At 42.6% G+C, this 17,029-nt stretch overlaps 1 protein-coding gene across 17 annotated transcripts in view; it reads left to right on the forward strand.

Annotated features, from left to right (window-relative positions):
- The window catches only part of RYR2 (ryanodine receptor 2), an 847,904-nt gene that overhangs the window by 525,695 nt on the left and 305,180 nt on the right, over positions 1-17,029 (forward strand). For all 17 annotated transcript variants that reach the window (XR_003095960.1, XM_025213656.1, XM_025213760.1 and 14 more), the window contains one exon: positions 2,464-2,638. Coding sequence is in view for 16 of the 17 variants with exons in the window: in XM_025213656.1 (XP_025069441.1) it covers positions 2,464-2,638 (175 nt within the window). In the remaining variant the exon portion in view is untranslated. The remainder of the gene's footprint in view (positions 1-2,463; positions 2,639-17,029) is intronic.

The raw sequence follows: 17,029 nt of genomic DNA on the forward strand, positions 1-17,029 counted from the left end.
GAACCCGTGCTGGTTTCCCCTCATCATAATTTGTCCTGCCGGGCTCTCACAAATGTGAGCCTTGATAATTTTTTCAAAGACTTTGCCAAGGATGGTGGTGAGACTGACTGGCCTATAGTTGCCCGGGTCCTCCTTCCTCCCCTTTTTGAAAATGGGGACCACGTTGGCCCTTTTCCAGTCCTCCGGGACTTGGCCCGTGCGCCACGAGCTTTCAAATATTCCCGCCAGTGGCTCTGCAATGATGTCGGCTAGTGCCTTCAGCACCCTCGGATGGAGCTCATCCGGGCCTGCCGACTTAAAGGCATCCAGTTCTTCCAAATGACTCTGCACCATCTCAGGGTCTATGCATGGTAGTCTGGTGCCTTGCTGCTGCCTCTCTACAACCCCAGTGAGAGACTTGTCGTGCCCCTCACTTAGGAACACTGAGGCAAAGAACTCGTTGAGGAGTTCAGCCTTGTCTCCTCTGTCCGTTACCAATTGTTTCTGTTAAGGTTATAGGGGTGCAAAAATTATAATGCTGAAGATTTAATTTTCAGTGCAAATTTTGGCACTGTTTAGCACTGTTAAGCACAATTATGATAAAACAAAGCATTTTCTAGCTCCATCTTCAGTTTAAAAGAGCAATGAGAAATTGAAATCGAAGGATGTACGAATATATTGGGAAGCAGGACATTTGGTTAAGTCAGCATTTTTTTATCCTTTAGGAGAATAACATGACTCATTCAAGTGTGGCAATTAAACATATCGTTTTAGTGTGAAGCCATGTGAAACCTCTGCCCAGACAGTAATTGCTACCTATACTGGTGGTGACTCATGCCTTAGTACAAAATGCATGTTATATATATTTTGTATCTGATAACTGAATTCAGCTGACTTATTATTACAATACTTGACAGAAGTTTAACTGTACTCTTTGCAAACTTAGTTTTAGGAATAGTCATGTATATTGTTGAGCCAACCTTACCTCAGTCCTATTATTTTGTTATTACTATGTTTTATTTGATAGTTTTGTATGATGTAATCTGAGATACCTTAAAGGTTAATTGAAACACTGCATTTCTTATACATTTGATCAAATTAAATAACTATTCAGGGCCTCCTATCATTAGTGGAATACTGAGTATCAGTCTATCTCCTAAATCCCAGGTTCATCACTTTCTTTGCAGCAGTTTAGAATAAGAGGATGCTGTGTGCTATCCTATTTTAAGTATAAAGTTATGAACTTTATTGAGCTAACACAACAGCTGTGTACTCCTTTAGGCCATCTGTAAGCCAGTAATGAGATGAGTAATATTTTTTGTTTGACTAACATTAATGCAGTGAATTTTCCCATGTTTTAAGTTGTATTTCTTGAAGAAAACGAGATATACCCATCCTATGTGACCTACAGTAGTTTCCAACTGATTTTTAGGTGCTATTTAAGGTGTTGGTTTTGACCTATACATTCCTTAATGGTATTAGACTGCCTTTTGAGAATGGCAATTCTCACAATACCACTCTTATAATACTACTGCAGAGGAAATCAGCTGAGGTGCCCAAAATAACTGGTCCCAGGCAATTTGCAAGGCTGTTTAGCAGCAGGCCTTTTAATTCTGGAGGTCGCTTTCATCCTTGGTTAGGAAGACTTTGAGTACGTTGACCTTCAGGACGTGTAGAAAGGGTTATCTGTATTCTGAAGCTTCAGAGAAAGAAATGGATGAAAATGTAGTCCTCATGGAATAGGTGAATGGGGAATGGTATATCAGTGGTATTGCTTTGCTTTATAAAATTTATAAAAGTTTTAGTAGAGGATTTATCTTATCTATTTCGATTCAACTGTACTCAAAGCTCTGCCACAAAGGGCACTAATCGAAAGTTACAACATTTGTGTGTCAATTCTCTGCAACTCCTGGGTATAATGAATGCCCTCAGTTTCCAAAGAAACCAGCGGGAACAATATTTGTGTGCTCAGTACCCCTTTCAGGATCTGGTAACTGGAGAATATCACTCTCGCATTTCATAAATATAATCAAACACATTCAAATATATTCAGAATACATTTAAAATTGCAAACTGAATTTATATGCCAAATACAAATAACAGAGGTTTTAAAAGTAATTTTCATATAAAGGAGTATAAAGGAGATATTTGACTTTGTAATCAATACTATATTATTTTTATTACAGGCTTTTCATGAAGTTACTTCATAGAAATAAACTGTTTCTTGGTCTTGTGCTTCTAGTAAAATGAAATAGCAATTTTACAGTAATGTTAGGAGTGCTTGTACAAAAATAATTGCTAGATTTCTACAATCAAAGTCTACTTTCAATACTAAATGCCATTGTTTTGAAATGAAATGCTTGAAAGTATTAATTCTAGTACTGTGTTAATTGATGGTGTTTATTGGTAGTCATATCACTGATGGGGAGAGGAACACATTCATTGTCTCTATCATTGTCTGAAATTCTTTTAAATCACTTTTAGGCCCAGCGGTGGCACCAGGGAAATGAGCATTTTGGCCGCTCTTGGCTGGCAGGGGATGTTGTGGGATGCATGGTTGACATGAATGAGCATACCATGATGTTCACCTTGAATGGTGAAATCCTGCTTGATGACTCTGGATCAGAGCTTGCATTCAAGGACTTTGAGGTTGGTGATGGTAAGTGCTTTCACACTTTCTGCTGTGATGTTGTTGCTGTATTGTCTGACATTCTTTAAAGATACATTCATCGTTGCGCATGAGCTAACAGAGGAGAAGCATGTATTTACAGAGGAGAAGGCAGCTCTAAGTGAAAACTACCTAAATAGTTTATTTGGTTAAAAACCTTGATCTTGTTTTACTCTTTTTTCCTTAGTAGAAAGGTTAAGACACATGCAAATAAAATAGCAAGTATCATATAAAATGTGATGATGGTGTTGATCATTAGCCACTGCATTTATAACATTTGACTTTGAATTTTTCTGTAGAACTTTTATTCATGGTAAGAGTATCTATTCTGTCAGTGGCTACTGTCCTGGATTCTGTGATTCCTTTACATTTCCTCCTTTACTTCTAAGGTGAAAAGCTAAGTTGGCAGAAATATAATAAATAAGCCATAAATAAATCAATCTTATCCCACCATTGTTCAAAATGCAGGAAACCATACACAATCAGTGCTAATTTCATCACACCACTAGCAAATGTGTTTAAAAAAATATTTTAAAGCATGATAAGGATTGCCAGAATGATTTAAGACCTGGGCTGTTGATGAAAGGAAACTCCTTCTCTTCCTACTGTGTAAAGGAAGAAGCAGAGAGTCTTGGCATAAATCACTTAATCCCAAATCCACATGTTTTCCTTCTTCTAACTCCAGGATTACTGTGAATGGGAGACTTTTTAATGGCAGAAATGTCCTTTTGAAAAGTCTTTAAAAAAGGTTTGTCTTTGTGTATATGGCAGGGGTGGACAAAATACAGCCTGCGAGCTGGAACCATCTCATGGAGGGACTGTCTGGCCTGTGGTGCATCCTTTGGTCTTGCCTAGCCCAGGTGCCGTCTGGCCTGTGGTGTGTCCTGCCACCCCCAAGGCATGTAGCAGGGCTGGTGTGGCTGCACAGCTGGAATCCCTTTCCAGACAGCCCAAGTGGCAGCTTCTTCCAGCTGCTGCTGCTGTCCCCATGTTGGTACTGGTAGGGACCTGTGCACACAGCCCCAATCCCGGTCCACCCTGTGCCCACTCTGGACTTGGCCTGGCAGAGCGGACCATCTGGGACCTGCACACACAGCCCTGACTGTGGCCCACCTCACACCTGCTCCAGACTCACCTGCCCACATTGAGCAGTTGCAGCAGAAGTGGAAGCCAGGCAGAAGTTGCTGTTCAGCATGGGGGGAAAGCAGCCTCTCCCCTTCATCGCTGCCAGGCCCTTCTTGCTGCAGCTTCCCATAGTTCACTCCTAGGCTGCCCTGCATCTCCTTTGCACTGCCACTGCTCCCTCACTGGGTGGCCCACAGGTGGCAGTGACAGTGGCAGAGAGGAGCTGCAGGGCAGCTGGGCACAGGCTCTGAGAGACTGCAGCAAGAAGGGCCCAGCAGCAGTGAGGGGGAGGAGTTGCTTTTCCCCCATGCTGGGCAGAAGCTTCTGCCTGGCTGTTGCCACTACTCATTGTGGGTGGGCAGTCCAGGGCAGGTGCAGGGTGGGCTGGGTTTGGGGCTGTCCGTGTGGGTTTCAGCTGGTCTGCTCTGACTGCAGCGGCTGTGGAGTGGGGTGGGCTGGGATCAGGGCTGGGGCTGTGCAGTGTTGACTGTGGTGGGAAGGAGCCACAGGGCGCAAGGGCTCTGGGCTGTTGTGGCGGGGAGCAGGGTGCTGACCAGCCCATGCCAGCTCCCCAGAACTGTCTGTGTGGCCTGCGGGCCCAAATAATTGCCCGCCCTGATGTAGGGGCACATGTACATAATGTAGTAACAGGCCTGATACAACAGACTGCAAAGGTAGTGGTGGGAATGTTTAATTGTCATGCAGTCGATTAATTTCAGGACTGTGGTGTTGATAATGCTGGTTAACAAGTGATCCCAAGGTAAAATTACTATAGGAAAATGTATATGTTGGTGTGGTTTAAACATAGTTTAAAAGGAGATTGGTCAAAATGCTCGTAAGTTTATTTGAACAAATGACAATGGCAACAGACTTGCAGACAGATAAAATAAAAGAAAGCAACTGTTTCCAAATGCCTTTGTGTTGAATGTTGTTAAAGAGTTAGGGATTTGTTACATGGTAATTTTGGGTGGAGCCCTTAACCCCTGAACTGTCCATATATTAACACCTGAAACTGGCTTGAAGCACTCCTTACACAGCTCAAAGTTGCCCCACTCCGGGGCAGGATTATCTCTGATCCGTGGTACCCAGCTCATGTTACATGCCCTGGATTGGGCCCACTACCCCTTCTGCCCTCCCCAGCACCCCAGATCCCTGCTCACTGCCCCACCTGCCCCCTCCCCATACTTATTTGTGGCAGCCTGAACTGTCTGTCCTGGGGGAGCAAGCAGGGAAGTATTAACCTTTTTGCCCAGCTGCTGCCCCTGCTGCTGCTCTCTGGGCTGGCTCAGCCTGGAGAAGAGCAGCAGCTGATCAGCAGCAGTGGCAGGGGCCAAGCATCCAGGTTAACCCTTCCCTGCCTGCTTCTTTGGGACAGATGGTGCAGATGGCCATTCATAAGTGAGGTGGGTGGATGGGGGGAACCCCAAGAGGTAGGGGGGAGCCCCAGGTATGGGGAGGAACCAGGGGAACCCTGGGGGGCAGAGAGGAAGCCCAGAATGGGAGGTGGGGAGGGTGGGGGGATTGTTACCTTTCAATCCTCCAGACCTCTGCTGTCCTGAAGCAACTGCTCCAAACTTGAGTTAGCAGTAACACTCATCAACATTTCTACAGCTCACGGTGTAAGGTGTAGCAAGGCCCTTGGACCTATACATTTTTTTAAACCCAGTTTGCAAAGCCTTTAACTGTTTTCACAAAGTATTTTGGGCCCTCACGTGCCTTTTTTAATTCTTGATCCTCTTGTTGTGAGTTCTAAAATTATGGATGCTCAATGCACATGGGATTACTTACTGCTCTATTTTTTAATAACCTTTTGTTCTGATTTTGTTTTAAGGATTTGGCCTTGTAGTTAATATGAAGTAGCTCATTACAATAGCAGATGGTCTATCCTGATCTGAGCATGTGGTAACGGTACAATGACCAGAAAATGTAAAGCAGATAATGTATATTACTTGTCTAATACTTAAGTTCAGTGTATGATATGTGCATGTGCATATGCATATATTTAAGACATATGTACACAAGGGTGTGAAGCAGTTAGAGTTTCCATGTAAATATTATTCCTGACATGGACCCAAAGAAGCAAGAAAATGAAGAGGTAGGCCATCTAACATTATTTAAGCTAGTTATCACATACATATTTTCCTCCATCCACAGATATGCATCATACCATTACCGCAATTAAAGTTCATTAAAAACTGGGCTGCACAATTATGACTTAATTTCTTCTTTTTGAAGATAACCTTTTAGCAGATTATTTTTGTCTTCAACAGTATTTAGTGTGGATGCTTGGTAGCATCTGTTTATTTTAAGAGCGAGTCATTTTTTTATCCATCTGCAGCTGTTCCTGAATAATTTAACATAGCTTCTTATGGAGAGATTGTGTGCTTTAAATCTTATCAACTCAGGCATGTGTGTACCTCTATTTCCCATCAAACAGTTGTGTTTATTAGGGGTGTGCAAAATGGGCTGTATTCAATTTGGATTCAGATTTGGCCCGAATCGGGGACAGTGATTCGATTAGCTGATTCCGATCGCTGTCTCTGATTCGATTTGGCCGAATCTGAATCTGAAGATTTGATGCTCATTCGGAGAATCAGTGATTTGGACATAGACACAGCTTGAAATGTTTTTTCTACATACCTCAAGGTACGAGGCGCAGCTTGTGAACGCTGCGATGCTGGGGCAAATGGAGTGTTGCACAGGAGGGGGGGGGCAGGCCCGAGTGCTTGGCAGCAAACCTGGAAGTGGACTGGAAATATTTGGTCCCTGATTTGATTGGCCATGGGGGCACCCTGGGTGCCCCTGCCAGACCCAGGAGGTACCAGTTGCCAAGCTGGGAGGGTGCAGAGCGGGGAAGGCCCCCACGTGCTCCCCACTGGACCTGGAAGTGGATTGGAAGTGCTTCTGGTCTACTTCCAGGTCTGCTGTCAAGCGTGCTGGGGAGCCCCCCATGTTCCCATGTGAAGCTCCATCTGCCCCACCATTGCATCATTAACTAGCTGCCTGGTACCTTGAGGTATGTAGAAAAAACATTTAAAGCTGTGTCTATGTCCAAATCACCAAATCTTTCCAAACCTCTCTGAATTGATTTGGAGAGTTCCGATTCAATTTGGAGTGATTAAAGGGTCTGATTTGCTTCGGATTTGGAGATTCGGCCACTGAATCAGGCTGAATCTCCACCAAATCGAATCAGGGACCAAAGCTTCACATAACCCTAGTGTTTATGTATACCCTGTCCCCCTTCCACTAGGTATTTGTGCACAATGCATCAACTTTAATTTATTATGTGAATAATGTCTAAAAAAATAATGGCAAGATCAGTACTGGGAAAAAAACAACAAAACAACCTACCAGAACAAACACCTATGATATCTCATCTGTTTAACATCTAACTTTCTGTCAATATTTTTTGTACATAGTGTTTTGGGGTCATACAAATAAAAAATGGAAAGTAATGCTTCCAAATAAAAAATTCAGTCCCTTCCAAAGTATGAATATACAAGTAATCATTACAGACTGCCTTATATATCAACAGACCTGGCCCGCTTTTGACAGGGGGCAGCAATGTGTTCAGAGTTGGAGAGAACTGTTTTTTAAGGGCTTCAACAGACATCAGCTATGGCAGTTTTCTATGGGCATTCTCAGACAAGATCTCTCTCAATTAAGCAGGTTCTACAACATTACAGTATTACAGTGCAGACAATAAGATATCTGCTTACTTATTTCAAAGCCATTGATTGTGGACTGCTAGTTTACCTATAAGTATTTAATTTCTGGTGGATATATTAGTGCTTGCACTAAATTTTTGTTTATGAGTTCTGGCCATCTAGAGAATTGTGAATAAAATTGAACAGTGCAGAGGAGCTGAGAGCAGGCTTTTACAAAGGATCTAATTCAAAGCCACTAGAATCAATGAAAGGGTTGTTGACCTCAAAGGGTTTGGGATTAGGTCTAAAGTCTCTAACTAGGTTTAGTGGCAGGAATTAAGCATGTATTTCAATAGCTACAGTTGCAAAAATCCTGTGAGTGGCTGCAAGGAAAAAATCCTAGGGGAAAAAGAAATGTCTGATAGAAATGTTTTGAATAATTCAACATGATGCTGGTTGAAAAAAATGCAGCAGTATGTTATGCCACCTCCACACACACTCCTACAAATCAAAATAAATCTGTTAGGACTAATTATAAAACTTCCAGATTTGATAGTGAAGTAATTAATAAATTACTTGAAGTAATTAATAAAAATTTGTTGTTATTCATTGCGTATGTTTTATTCTGTTTTTCTGAATGATTGATTATATACCAGTTAATAAAATGGTCTTGGCTGACCAGCTGTATGGTTATACCTCTATCAAAACACAATCATGAATTTTAAGAATCTAATGTAGATCAAGGTGATGCTTCATTGCATCTCTGTATGCAGTATAGTTCAAAAAAGTGCTTTGTGTTTCAGAAAAGACGTGAGGCAACACAAGGTTCATACTTCCATAGTCACATAAAGGCAATGGGCTTCTGTGATTCCTGTCAGCATTATATTATTAATTACTTATAGAATGCTGACCATGACGTCCTCCTTGTAAAGATGTACATTGAATACAAAACCCAAGTCCCACCCGTAAATTCCTATCCATAGTCCCATAGATTCATAGATTATAGAGTCAGAAGGGACCCAATGGATCATCGTGTCTGACCCCCTGCCCCTGGCAGGAAAGAGGACCGAGGTCAGATGACCCCAGCCAGGTGTCAAGCCTTCTCTTGAAGACCTCCAAGTTAGGTGACAGTACCACCTCTCTTGGAAACCCATTCCAGATTCTGGCCACCCTTACTGTAAAAAATGTATTCCTAATGACTAATCTAAATCTACTGTCCACTAGATTGCACCCATTATTCCTAGTTACTCCCTGGGGTGCTCTGGTAAACAGTACATCACCAATTCTCTGCCGTCCACCCCTGATAAACTTATAGGCAACTACAAGGTCACCCCCAGCCATCTTTTGTAAAGACTGAAGAGATCCAGATCTCTCAACCTCCCCTCGTAAGGTCTTTCATGGAGGCCACTAATCATGCAAGTGGCCCTCCTCTGAACCCTCTCCAGATTCTCCATGTCCCGCTTGAAGTGCGGCGCCCAAAACTGGACACAGTACTCCAACTGTGGCCTGACCAATGCCACGTAGAGGGGGAGCATCACCTCCCTTGATCTGTTGGTCATGCATCTGCTAATACACTACAAGGCATGGTTGGCTTTGTTGATGGCGTCGTTACACTGCTGGCTCATGTTCACCTTGGAGTCAACTATGACTCTAAGATCTCTCTCAGCCTCTGAGCTGCTGAGGAGGTCATCCCCCAACAAGTAGATGTGATGGGGATTCCTTCTTCCTACGTGGAATACCTTACATTTATCTTTGTTGAATTGCATCCTATTTTGTTCCACCCATTGATCCAACCTGTCCAGGTCGGCCTGTATCTGCTCCCTGTCCTCCAGTGTGTTAACTTTGCCCCATAACTTGGTATCATCTGCGAACTTGGAGAGGGTGCTCTACACACCCTCGTCCAAATTGCTGATGAAGATATTAAATAACCATGGTCCAAGGACCGAACCCTGCTGGACCCCACTGCCCACCTCCTTCCAGGCCGAGAACGACCCATCCACCACCACTCTCTGGGTGCAGTCCCTAAGCCAGTTAGCCACCCACCTGACTCTGTAGGCATCCACTCCACAGCCCGTTAGCTTACCTATGAGAATAAGATGCAAAACTATGTCGAATGCCTTCCTAAAATCCAGGTAGATGACATCAGCCTCAGCTCCTGTGTCAAGGCAGTTTGTGACCTGGTCATAAAAAGCTTGGCAGGCAGGATCTACTTGTGACAAACTTGTGCTGGTTTTCTTGCAGCATCGTTTCCCCTGCTGGCTTTCACAAATGTGCTCTTTGACTTTTTCCAGTATTTTCCCAGGGATAGCAGTAAGACTGACTGGCCTAAAGTTACCTGGCTCATCCCTTCTCTCCATCTTAAAAATGGGCACCACATATTAGTGGTGAGAACTCTTGTGAGTATTCCATAGGGTGGAGAAGGAGACTGATTAAAAACCCAGTGGAGTTTTATATCCATTGGGTTTGGGATTAGGTACACTGGTGTAGCTTCTCTGCAGCCTTGTTTCTCTTTCTGTTAGGAAATGGCATTGGTTTCCTTCTCTAGTGAGACACTTTGTAGAGATTAAAAAGACTTTTCTGGGGTTATGAAAATACACTTTTAACTACTTTTCCTTATATGTGTGTAGTTCATTCAATTTGTCCGCAAATATTTGCTGTGGCATATTTACAGTCTGTAAATAAGTTATAATAAGTGAGCATCAACACATTTTGGTGGATGAATTTGTCCGTCAAAATAGGTGTGCTTTCTGTCTTTACATACGAGGGATTTGTAGATTGACAGGTGAATTCATGCTCCCTAGGGTACACTCTTGTGCTTGAAAAATTATAGCTTAAAAAGGATTTATTTTACTTTCTTTGCCTTCTATTTTTGTAATATATGGAGTTAATGACATTGATGAAATGTTATTAAGTTTTTGCTCCTGTATCCATTTCTTTTCCTTGGATAAAAGAGAAAGGCGCTCTACTTGACCTCTTTTTTGAGTTGAAGAGTACCCAAAGTTCTCTGTGTTGGTTCTGTCTCTAAATTATATTCACCCTTCATGGATTCACTGATATGTAAGATTAATTTTAGGGTACTAGTGGACCCCAAAATGTATAGATATCCCTCAAATCAGATTTATTCTGTGGTGTTTGATATCTGTATTCAGCTAATGCTAAGTTACATTCCATTTTATCATTTTTATGTTTATATGAATCATTATATTTGGTATGGATACATTTTCATATTTTTACAGTGTGACGATGCAGGAAGGGAGGTGATTGCTGAGTAAAGTGTCAGAAACATCCCACACCAGACAAAAGCTATTCACACAGCCAAGAAGAACCCGTTCCTTAGAAATATACACTCTTGGAGTTGATATGCATATTCATCACACAGAAAGGTGGCATAACTCTCCATGTGTACCTGAGTAGATGTATCAGCCCCAGACATTGGCTCATTATATCTCAAGAGAAATGCTTCAAGGTACACAGACAAGAATTGGAGTACATTTCAAAAGAAAATTTCTCACTGAGACAGCATCTGTAGCTCGCTTGAATAAGGGACAGCTGAAATAATATGATTAAGAGTGTGTCTGCGTGGAAGGTGAAATTCTAGACAAGGATGTAAATATTACAGCCTTACTTGAAGACACTATTGTATCAGGAATAACCCCTGATATAACAGACAGAGGCCTATCTGGAGGGAGAAAATCATGTGCAAACCACATATATTCCCTGAATGTTGAATAGAGAAACAAGGTATTTAAGTCATACCTTTAAAGGAGGACCTTTGTCTAGGGATACCTGGCCTTAGGGTGTACATCTAGGCCCCCCAGCTATGAAAAGCTGGGAAAACCTGCAGGGGAACAGGGAAGCTGCTGACTAGAAACTTGGACAAGATTGACAGGAGGATGGTTCATTGGTCAGAGAAAAGACATTACTTTCTAGTAAGAAAAGCAGGATGAGGTTTTTTTTTTCTTGCATTCTGTTTCCCAACCTATAGTTACATGCAGGTGTGCCAGGGGCTGATTAGACAGTCACCTGACTATAGAAGGGGGTGGGCTTGGGGCATACAAACCCAGGGCCTGAGTGGGGCATGGAGTCTAGTCAGTGCCACAGGGGAAGGAGCTCCTGGGCAGCAGGGCTACATCCAGGTTCCTGCCTTAACATCTGAGCTGGGAAAAGCAAAATTGGTGGAAGGGGCTAAAGGTAGGTAAGGAGATCCCAGCTGGCAGAGAGAGAGAGAGAGAGACTGGAAGAATAGAGGGGTTAGGGCCCAGGGGGAGAGAGCCTGCACCTAGGAGGGGCTGAGTAGAGAGGGCCTGGGGTCTGAAGTCTGGCATGGGTGGAGGTGGAAGTGCACAGAGAAGGGAAAGTAAGAGCAAGGGCAGCATGTGGGGCCAGGGGGACCCTGAGCCCATGTCAACCGGGTGAGAGAGTCTAGAGGTCTGGAGCCCAGGAGGGGCTAGTGTCAGCAAGGCCAGGGAACCCAAAGGTCTCACTGGCCATGAAGTGGGGCCAGGGCCCAGAGATGGGCTGAAGGCTGAGCAGGGCCACAGCCAGAGACTAGTGGGGCCAGAGGAGCCCTCGAGTCTCATCTGGCCTAGTAGTGGGGCCAAGTCTCAGAGGGAAGAGCCAAAGACTAGGGGTCATAAATGGAGACCGAGGGGGCCAAGGAGCCCATCGCTCAAGAGGGGCAAGCACTGGGCCTGGGTGACCATAGCCCAGCAGACGCTCGTCAACAGGAAAGAGTATCACCTGCAACGCACGAGTGTATGTAAAGGGAAGGTTGAAGCCACATCATTGACCCTTAAGGCAAGAAACACAGACACCTGTGATCATGATAGAAAGAGCAAGGTTGGGAAACTCTGAGGCAACCTCTCTTTATCTAGAAGCTAAATACACCAAGGCATGGTGGGTGAGAGAGGGAGTGACTGCCCAACAGGAGATGGGTGAGGGCTGAAGGGGGTCTCCAGGGGCATCATGGCCACTCCTGGAGGTGAACCCTGTTACAATGTTCTTCCTTCCTTCCTTCCTTCTTTTTTCTGTTCGAAGAATATATGTGTTACTGATTATCTGTGGAAAAGGTGATGCTCAGAGTAATCGGTAATTGAAGATAAGTTTCTTCTGTGAAAGAGACAGACTATAATATTTTGCTAATTGAAGGGTGAACACCTGCATAAGCTGGCAAACTTTCTTTGCTGGAGCTACAAGTTCTAGCAGATGAGACTAAACTTTTTGGGGCAAGGAGTTATCCTAAGGACAGAATCTAGTCTGTTGCTTGCAGATGTTCAACAGAAGAGTGGAGAAAAGACTTGGAGCTCTGTGTAGGCACCAGCACCATAGCACAATTTGTCACATCACCATTAAGAAAGAATGTTTTGAATATGAGAAAGAGATGACCGGTTCTACTGTGAACTTGAGTTCATCCTTTCCCCCATTTTAAACATGAGAAAACAAGAAGGTTGCACAGATCACTTCTGAGAGAGCTGAGAAGAGAACTCAGATGTAGTATTGTGTGTTGCTTCTCTCAGAATATTCAACATAAAAGGCAAAGCCTGGGGTGTGAGAACCAATTTTTTGTGCTTAGAAGGATCCAAATATTTCTTCTGCTCCAGAGAATGGCACAGCCTCTAGCCTGTGATTAATATAGAAAGGTTTACAAGACTGTATATGAGCTTCTGTCAGATGCAGTTTTCTCTCCCCCCTTCGGCATACACCGATGTGTGTAACTGCAAGGGGAAATAACTTAAGAGGTTGTTACAGGTTACACTTAGCATGTGTAAACTGCATTTAAAACACTAGCGTCTGAGCATTCAACATGTAAGCACATGCTAAGCCTCTGCAAAGTTAGGACTTTTCTGGTGAAGTATATTTATTACTTGATACATGATGAGCTAATGTCCAACTGATCTGCAAAGTAAATAGGATCAGAAGCTAGTGGACAGGTGGGTGCTGGGACTGACAATCAGATGTTTGTCGAAGCCCCTCAAGACTTCTGTGCAGTCAGGAGCTTTGACCAACAGACAGATGATTGTCAGTCCCCACCTTCCCATGGTACCACAGTCTTGACCCTATGCTAAGTGTCCCATCTAACAAGGCCATACCAAGTCTCTGCACATGAGGAATTCTCTAATGTCCCTCAGCGTCACCTATACAGGAAAACACTATAGTTTTCCTGGGGTAGGTGAGGTCTTCAATCTGACCCTGGGTGATTGTTATGGTAGATTTATGTCTCCTCCATATAAGATGCTGCCTTTCAGAATGAATGCGTCAGATTTGTGTTCTTGATAATATTGTCTGTAGTCGCAGGACTACACTTCTTTTCAGGCTGAGAAGAAACCTTCCAAATTTGTGGGAGTTAGTTGGATAACATCCTATGCTAGAGGGTTAATGACCTACTACTCTGCCACTTACTTCATTAGCTTAAGTGTCAGAAATATGTACCGTTAATTTTAAACATAGTCTAATAAGAATAGGATGATCGTATCATAGGAAATTAGGACTGGAAGGGACCCCACAAGGTCATGTAGTCCAGGCAGGATCATCCTAGACTAGACCATCCCAGCCATGTGTCTGTCTAATCTGCTCTTGAAAATTCCCAAGAATGGAGATTCCACAGTTTCTCTAGATAGCCTACTTCATTGTTTGACCATCCTCATAGTCAAAAAGTTCCTCCTAAGCTCCAACCTAAATTTCTCCTGCTGCATCTTAAAGCCATTCCTCCTTGTCCTGGCTCCTACAGCCGCAGAGAAAAGCCTATCTCCATCTTTTCTATAATCACTCTTCAGGTATTTGAAAGACTGTCTTAACTTCTCCATACTAAATAACCCTAGTTCTTTCAGCCTTTCTTCATAAGTCTTGCCTGCCAGGCTCCTAACAATTTTTTTTGCCCTATTCAGGGCTCTTCCAAAACCTTCTTGAACCATGGAGCCCAAAACTCAATGCAGTAAACTAGATGAGGCCTCATCAGTGCTGAATAGAGTGGAAGAATCACTTTCCTTGATTTGCAAGTGACACCTCCTGCTAATACAACCCAGGATACTGTTGGCTTTGTTTGAAATTAAAATAGTGTTGGATCATTTTCAGGTTATGGTTTACTGCAATCCCCAGGTCCTTTTCTATACTGCAGCCTAGCCAGTCTGTATTTCTGTATGCAGGTATTCCATCCCAACTGCAGGACTTTGCAGTTGTCCTTGACAAATTACATCTGCTTGAATGTGGACCATTTTTCCATTCTATCCAGATCATTCAGGATCCTAGCTGAAGCCCTACCTAGACTGTCTTCAACTTTGTGTTATCTGCAAATTTTCAAAATGTGCACTCAATCCCATTGTTTAGATGGTTAATGAAGATATTAAACAATACTGGAGAAAAGACAGATGCTTGGGGAACCCCATTGATACCTCCTCCAAACTAGACATTGAGTCATTGATGACTACTCATTGAGTAGAATGATTCTTCTACTCTGTATTTCCATATATAACATGCTTGGTGCTGGGGCATCGAAGCCATCTCACCTTGCCACCACCGTGGGCCCCATTTTGTTGCCCCTTTTGGCCCCTTAGGGTCCTACTCTATTATCTCACCTGCTACACTTTGATATTAGAAGTTGACAGGGAGGCTGTCCCTAGAGGGCAAAGGGGGTTTTGGCTGATAAGCCCTTGTCTGGGCTGGGGTCCCCTAGTTTTGTCCCACTTTAATTCCAGCATAAACTACTTCATCTTCAGATATATGTACTTAAGATATATTTACTTTAAGTAATATGTAAGTAAGATTTATTTACTAATGTATCACTGAAAAACAAATATTAGGTAAGGTTAATTTAATTTCAGTTCATGTTCCTTTCATCCACATACTTGTGTTGGAAAGCAGCTATTTGCTAAATTTCTACCGAAGTGTGCATCCATGAGATTGCTATTTTAGATCTGGCAGGCATACACACATATAAAAGAATTAATAGTGTAGGCACAAGTCCATTTAGATAAGGTAAATATTAGTCATGTTTTTAAACATTTACATCTGGCATATCAGTGTGCCTTCTTGTACACCTATCATTCACTTCAGTTGTTGGGGATTATTATCTCCTGGGGGATGCCGGGATGCATTTTCATTATCTATTTATGTGCTCTACTCTTCCTGCTTGCCTGCCTGATTCTTCTGATAATATCTGCTGTTACTACTATGTATTACGTGTAACTAAATTCTTTCACATTTGAGCTGATTGCTGTAGTAAAGGACAGTCTCCTGTATATAGGATATCAAGCTGAGGATACAGAGAGGTTTTTGCTTCCTTACATGAAACATTGACCATTGCAGAAAACCGTGTTGCTCAGTTTTGTCAAATAAATATGAAATAGATTAAAGTCATATACTTTTCTATTTTGAGTCAGTTTTAGAGCTTTATTCCTTGTATATTTTTTACTTCAGAGAGAATAGCGAAAAATCATTTGTATTTTTCTGGACAAGACAAAATCTTATCCATGACAATGAAAGAATACAGTCATACTATCTTTCTTAGGTAAAATGACAAAAAGATCTTGATCCTATTCCAGCTATTAGGAATCTTAAGTGTGATCCTGTGCTCTGTCCTCAACTCCCTGAAAACCCGTTCATATGCAAGTTGGATGGATCTTCTACCTCGTTGCTTTTTTGTGCTTTAATTTTCAGGCTAACAGGACAGTATGTTACAAAAAAAGGTACATGAATAGATTTTTAGGGACTGAAACAGGATGGAATAGTATCAGCAGTGATGGAGTAGGATCTGGCCCAAAGTGTCTAAATACCTCACATATACTATCACTAATCTCTCTAATAGGGCTCTGGCAGAAATTTAAACTGTCTTGCAAATGTTACATGCAGTCAACATTTCATGTTATTTACTAAAACATTTAAAATTATGCAATCAAAATATGGAAAACACTGCATATCTACATTCCATATAGATTAACTTTTTAAAGTGTCATTTGTATCGGTTTGGTGTCAGGTATTTAGATGTCCTTGCTTTGAGAGTGATTATACTACTGCATTGAAACTTCTGAAAGATATTAAGTCAGTGATACTCATCAATTCCTACCACTCCTTGGAGTTCCCAAGAAGGATACCCCATGCATCCCTCTGTTACAGAATAAACCATGTTCATACACTTGTAACTGACTTGTTAGTAATTGTGAAGCTTGGGGGAAGACCATGCTGTTACTTTCTCACCTAGAAGAAGCTTGTCCTGTTGTTGAGCTGATAGCCTTGCTTTCATAAAAAAACAGGAATTGTTATTGGGCTTTTTGTCTTTAAGGGATGTGTGTGTGGGGTGGAGTACAGGTATACCTCATGATGTTTGTGCCCTGGGCCAGCACGGAATAACCAGGCTTGAGGAGATGTCTGTCAGCACAGCCATCAATGATGAGGTTAATGTGTTAGCTGCACCAATTCTCATGCTGAGTGACAATGATAAACTCTATAGTCAGTTGTAAAGAAAGTGGTTGCAGACAAGAAAGTGAATCCCCTGGCTATTGGCTGCACCAGTACCTCCCTCAGCAGCAGTGGTGTCTTCTATTCATAGATTCATAGATGTTAGGGTCGGAAGGGACCTCAATAGATCATCGAGTCTGACCCCCTGCATAGGCAGGAA

This window comes from Alligator sinensis, unplaced genomic scaffold (assembly GCF_000455745.1).
Source record: "Alligator sinensis unplaced genomic scaffold, ASM45574v1 scaffold93_2, whole genome shotgun sequence".
Lineage (NCBI taxonomy): Eukaryota > Metazoa > Chordata > Crocodylia > Alligatoridae > Alligator > Alligator sinensis.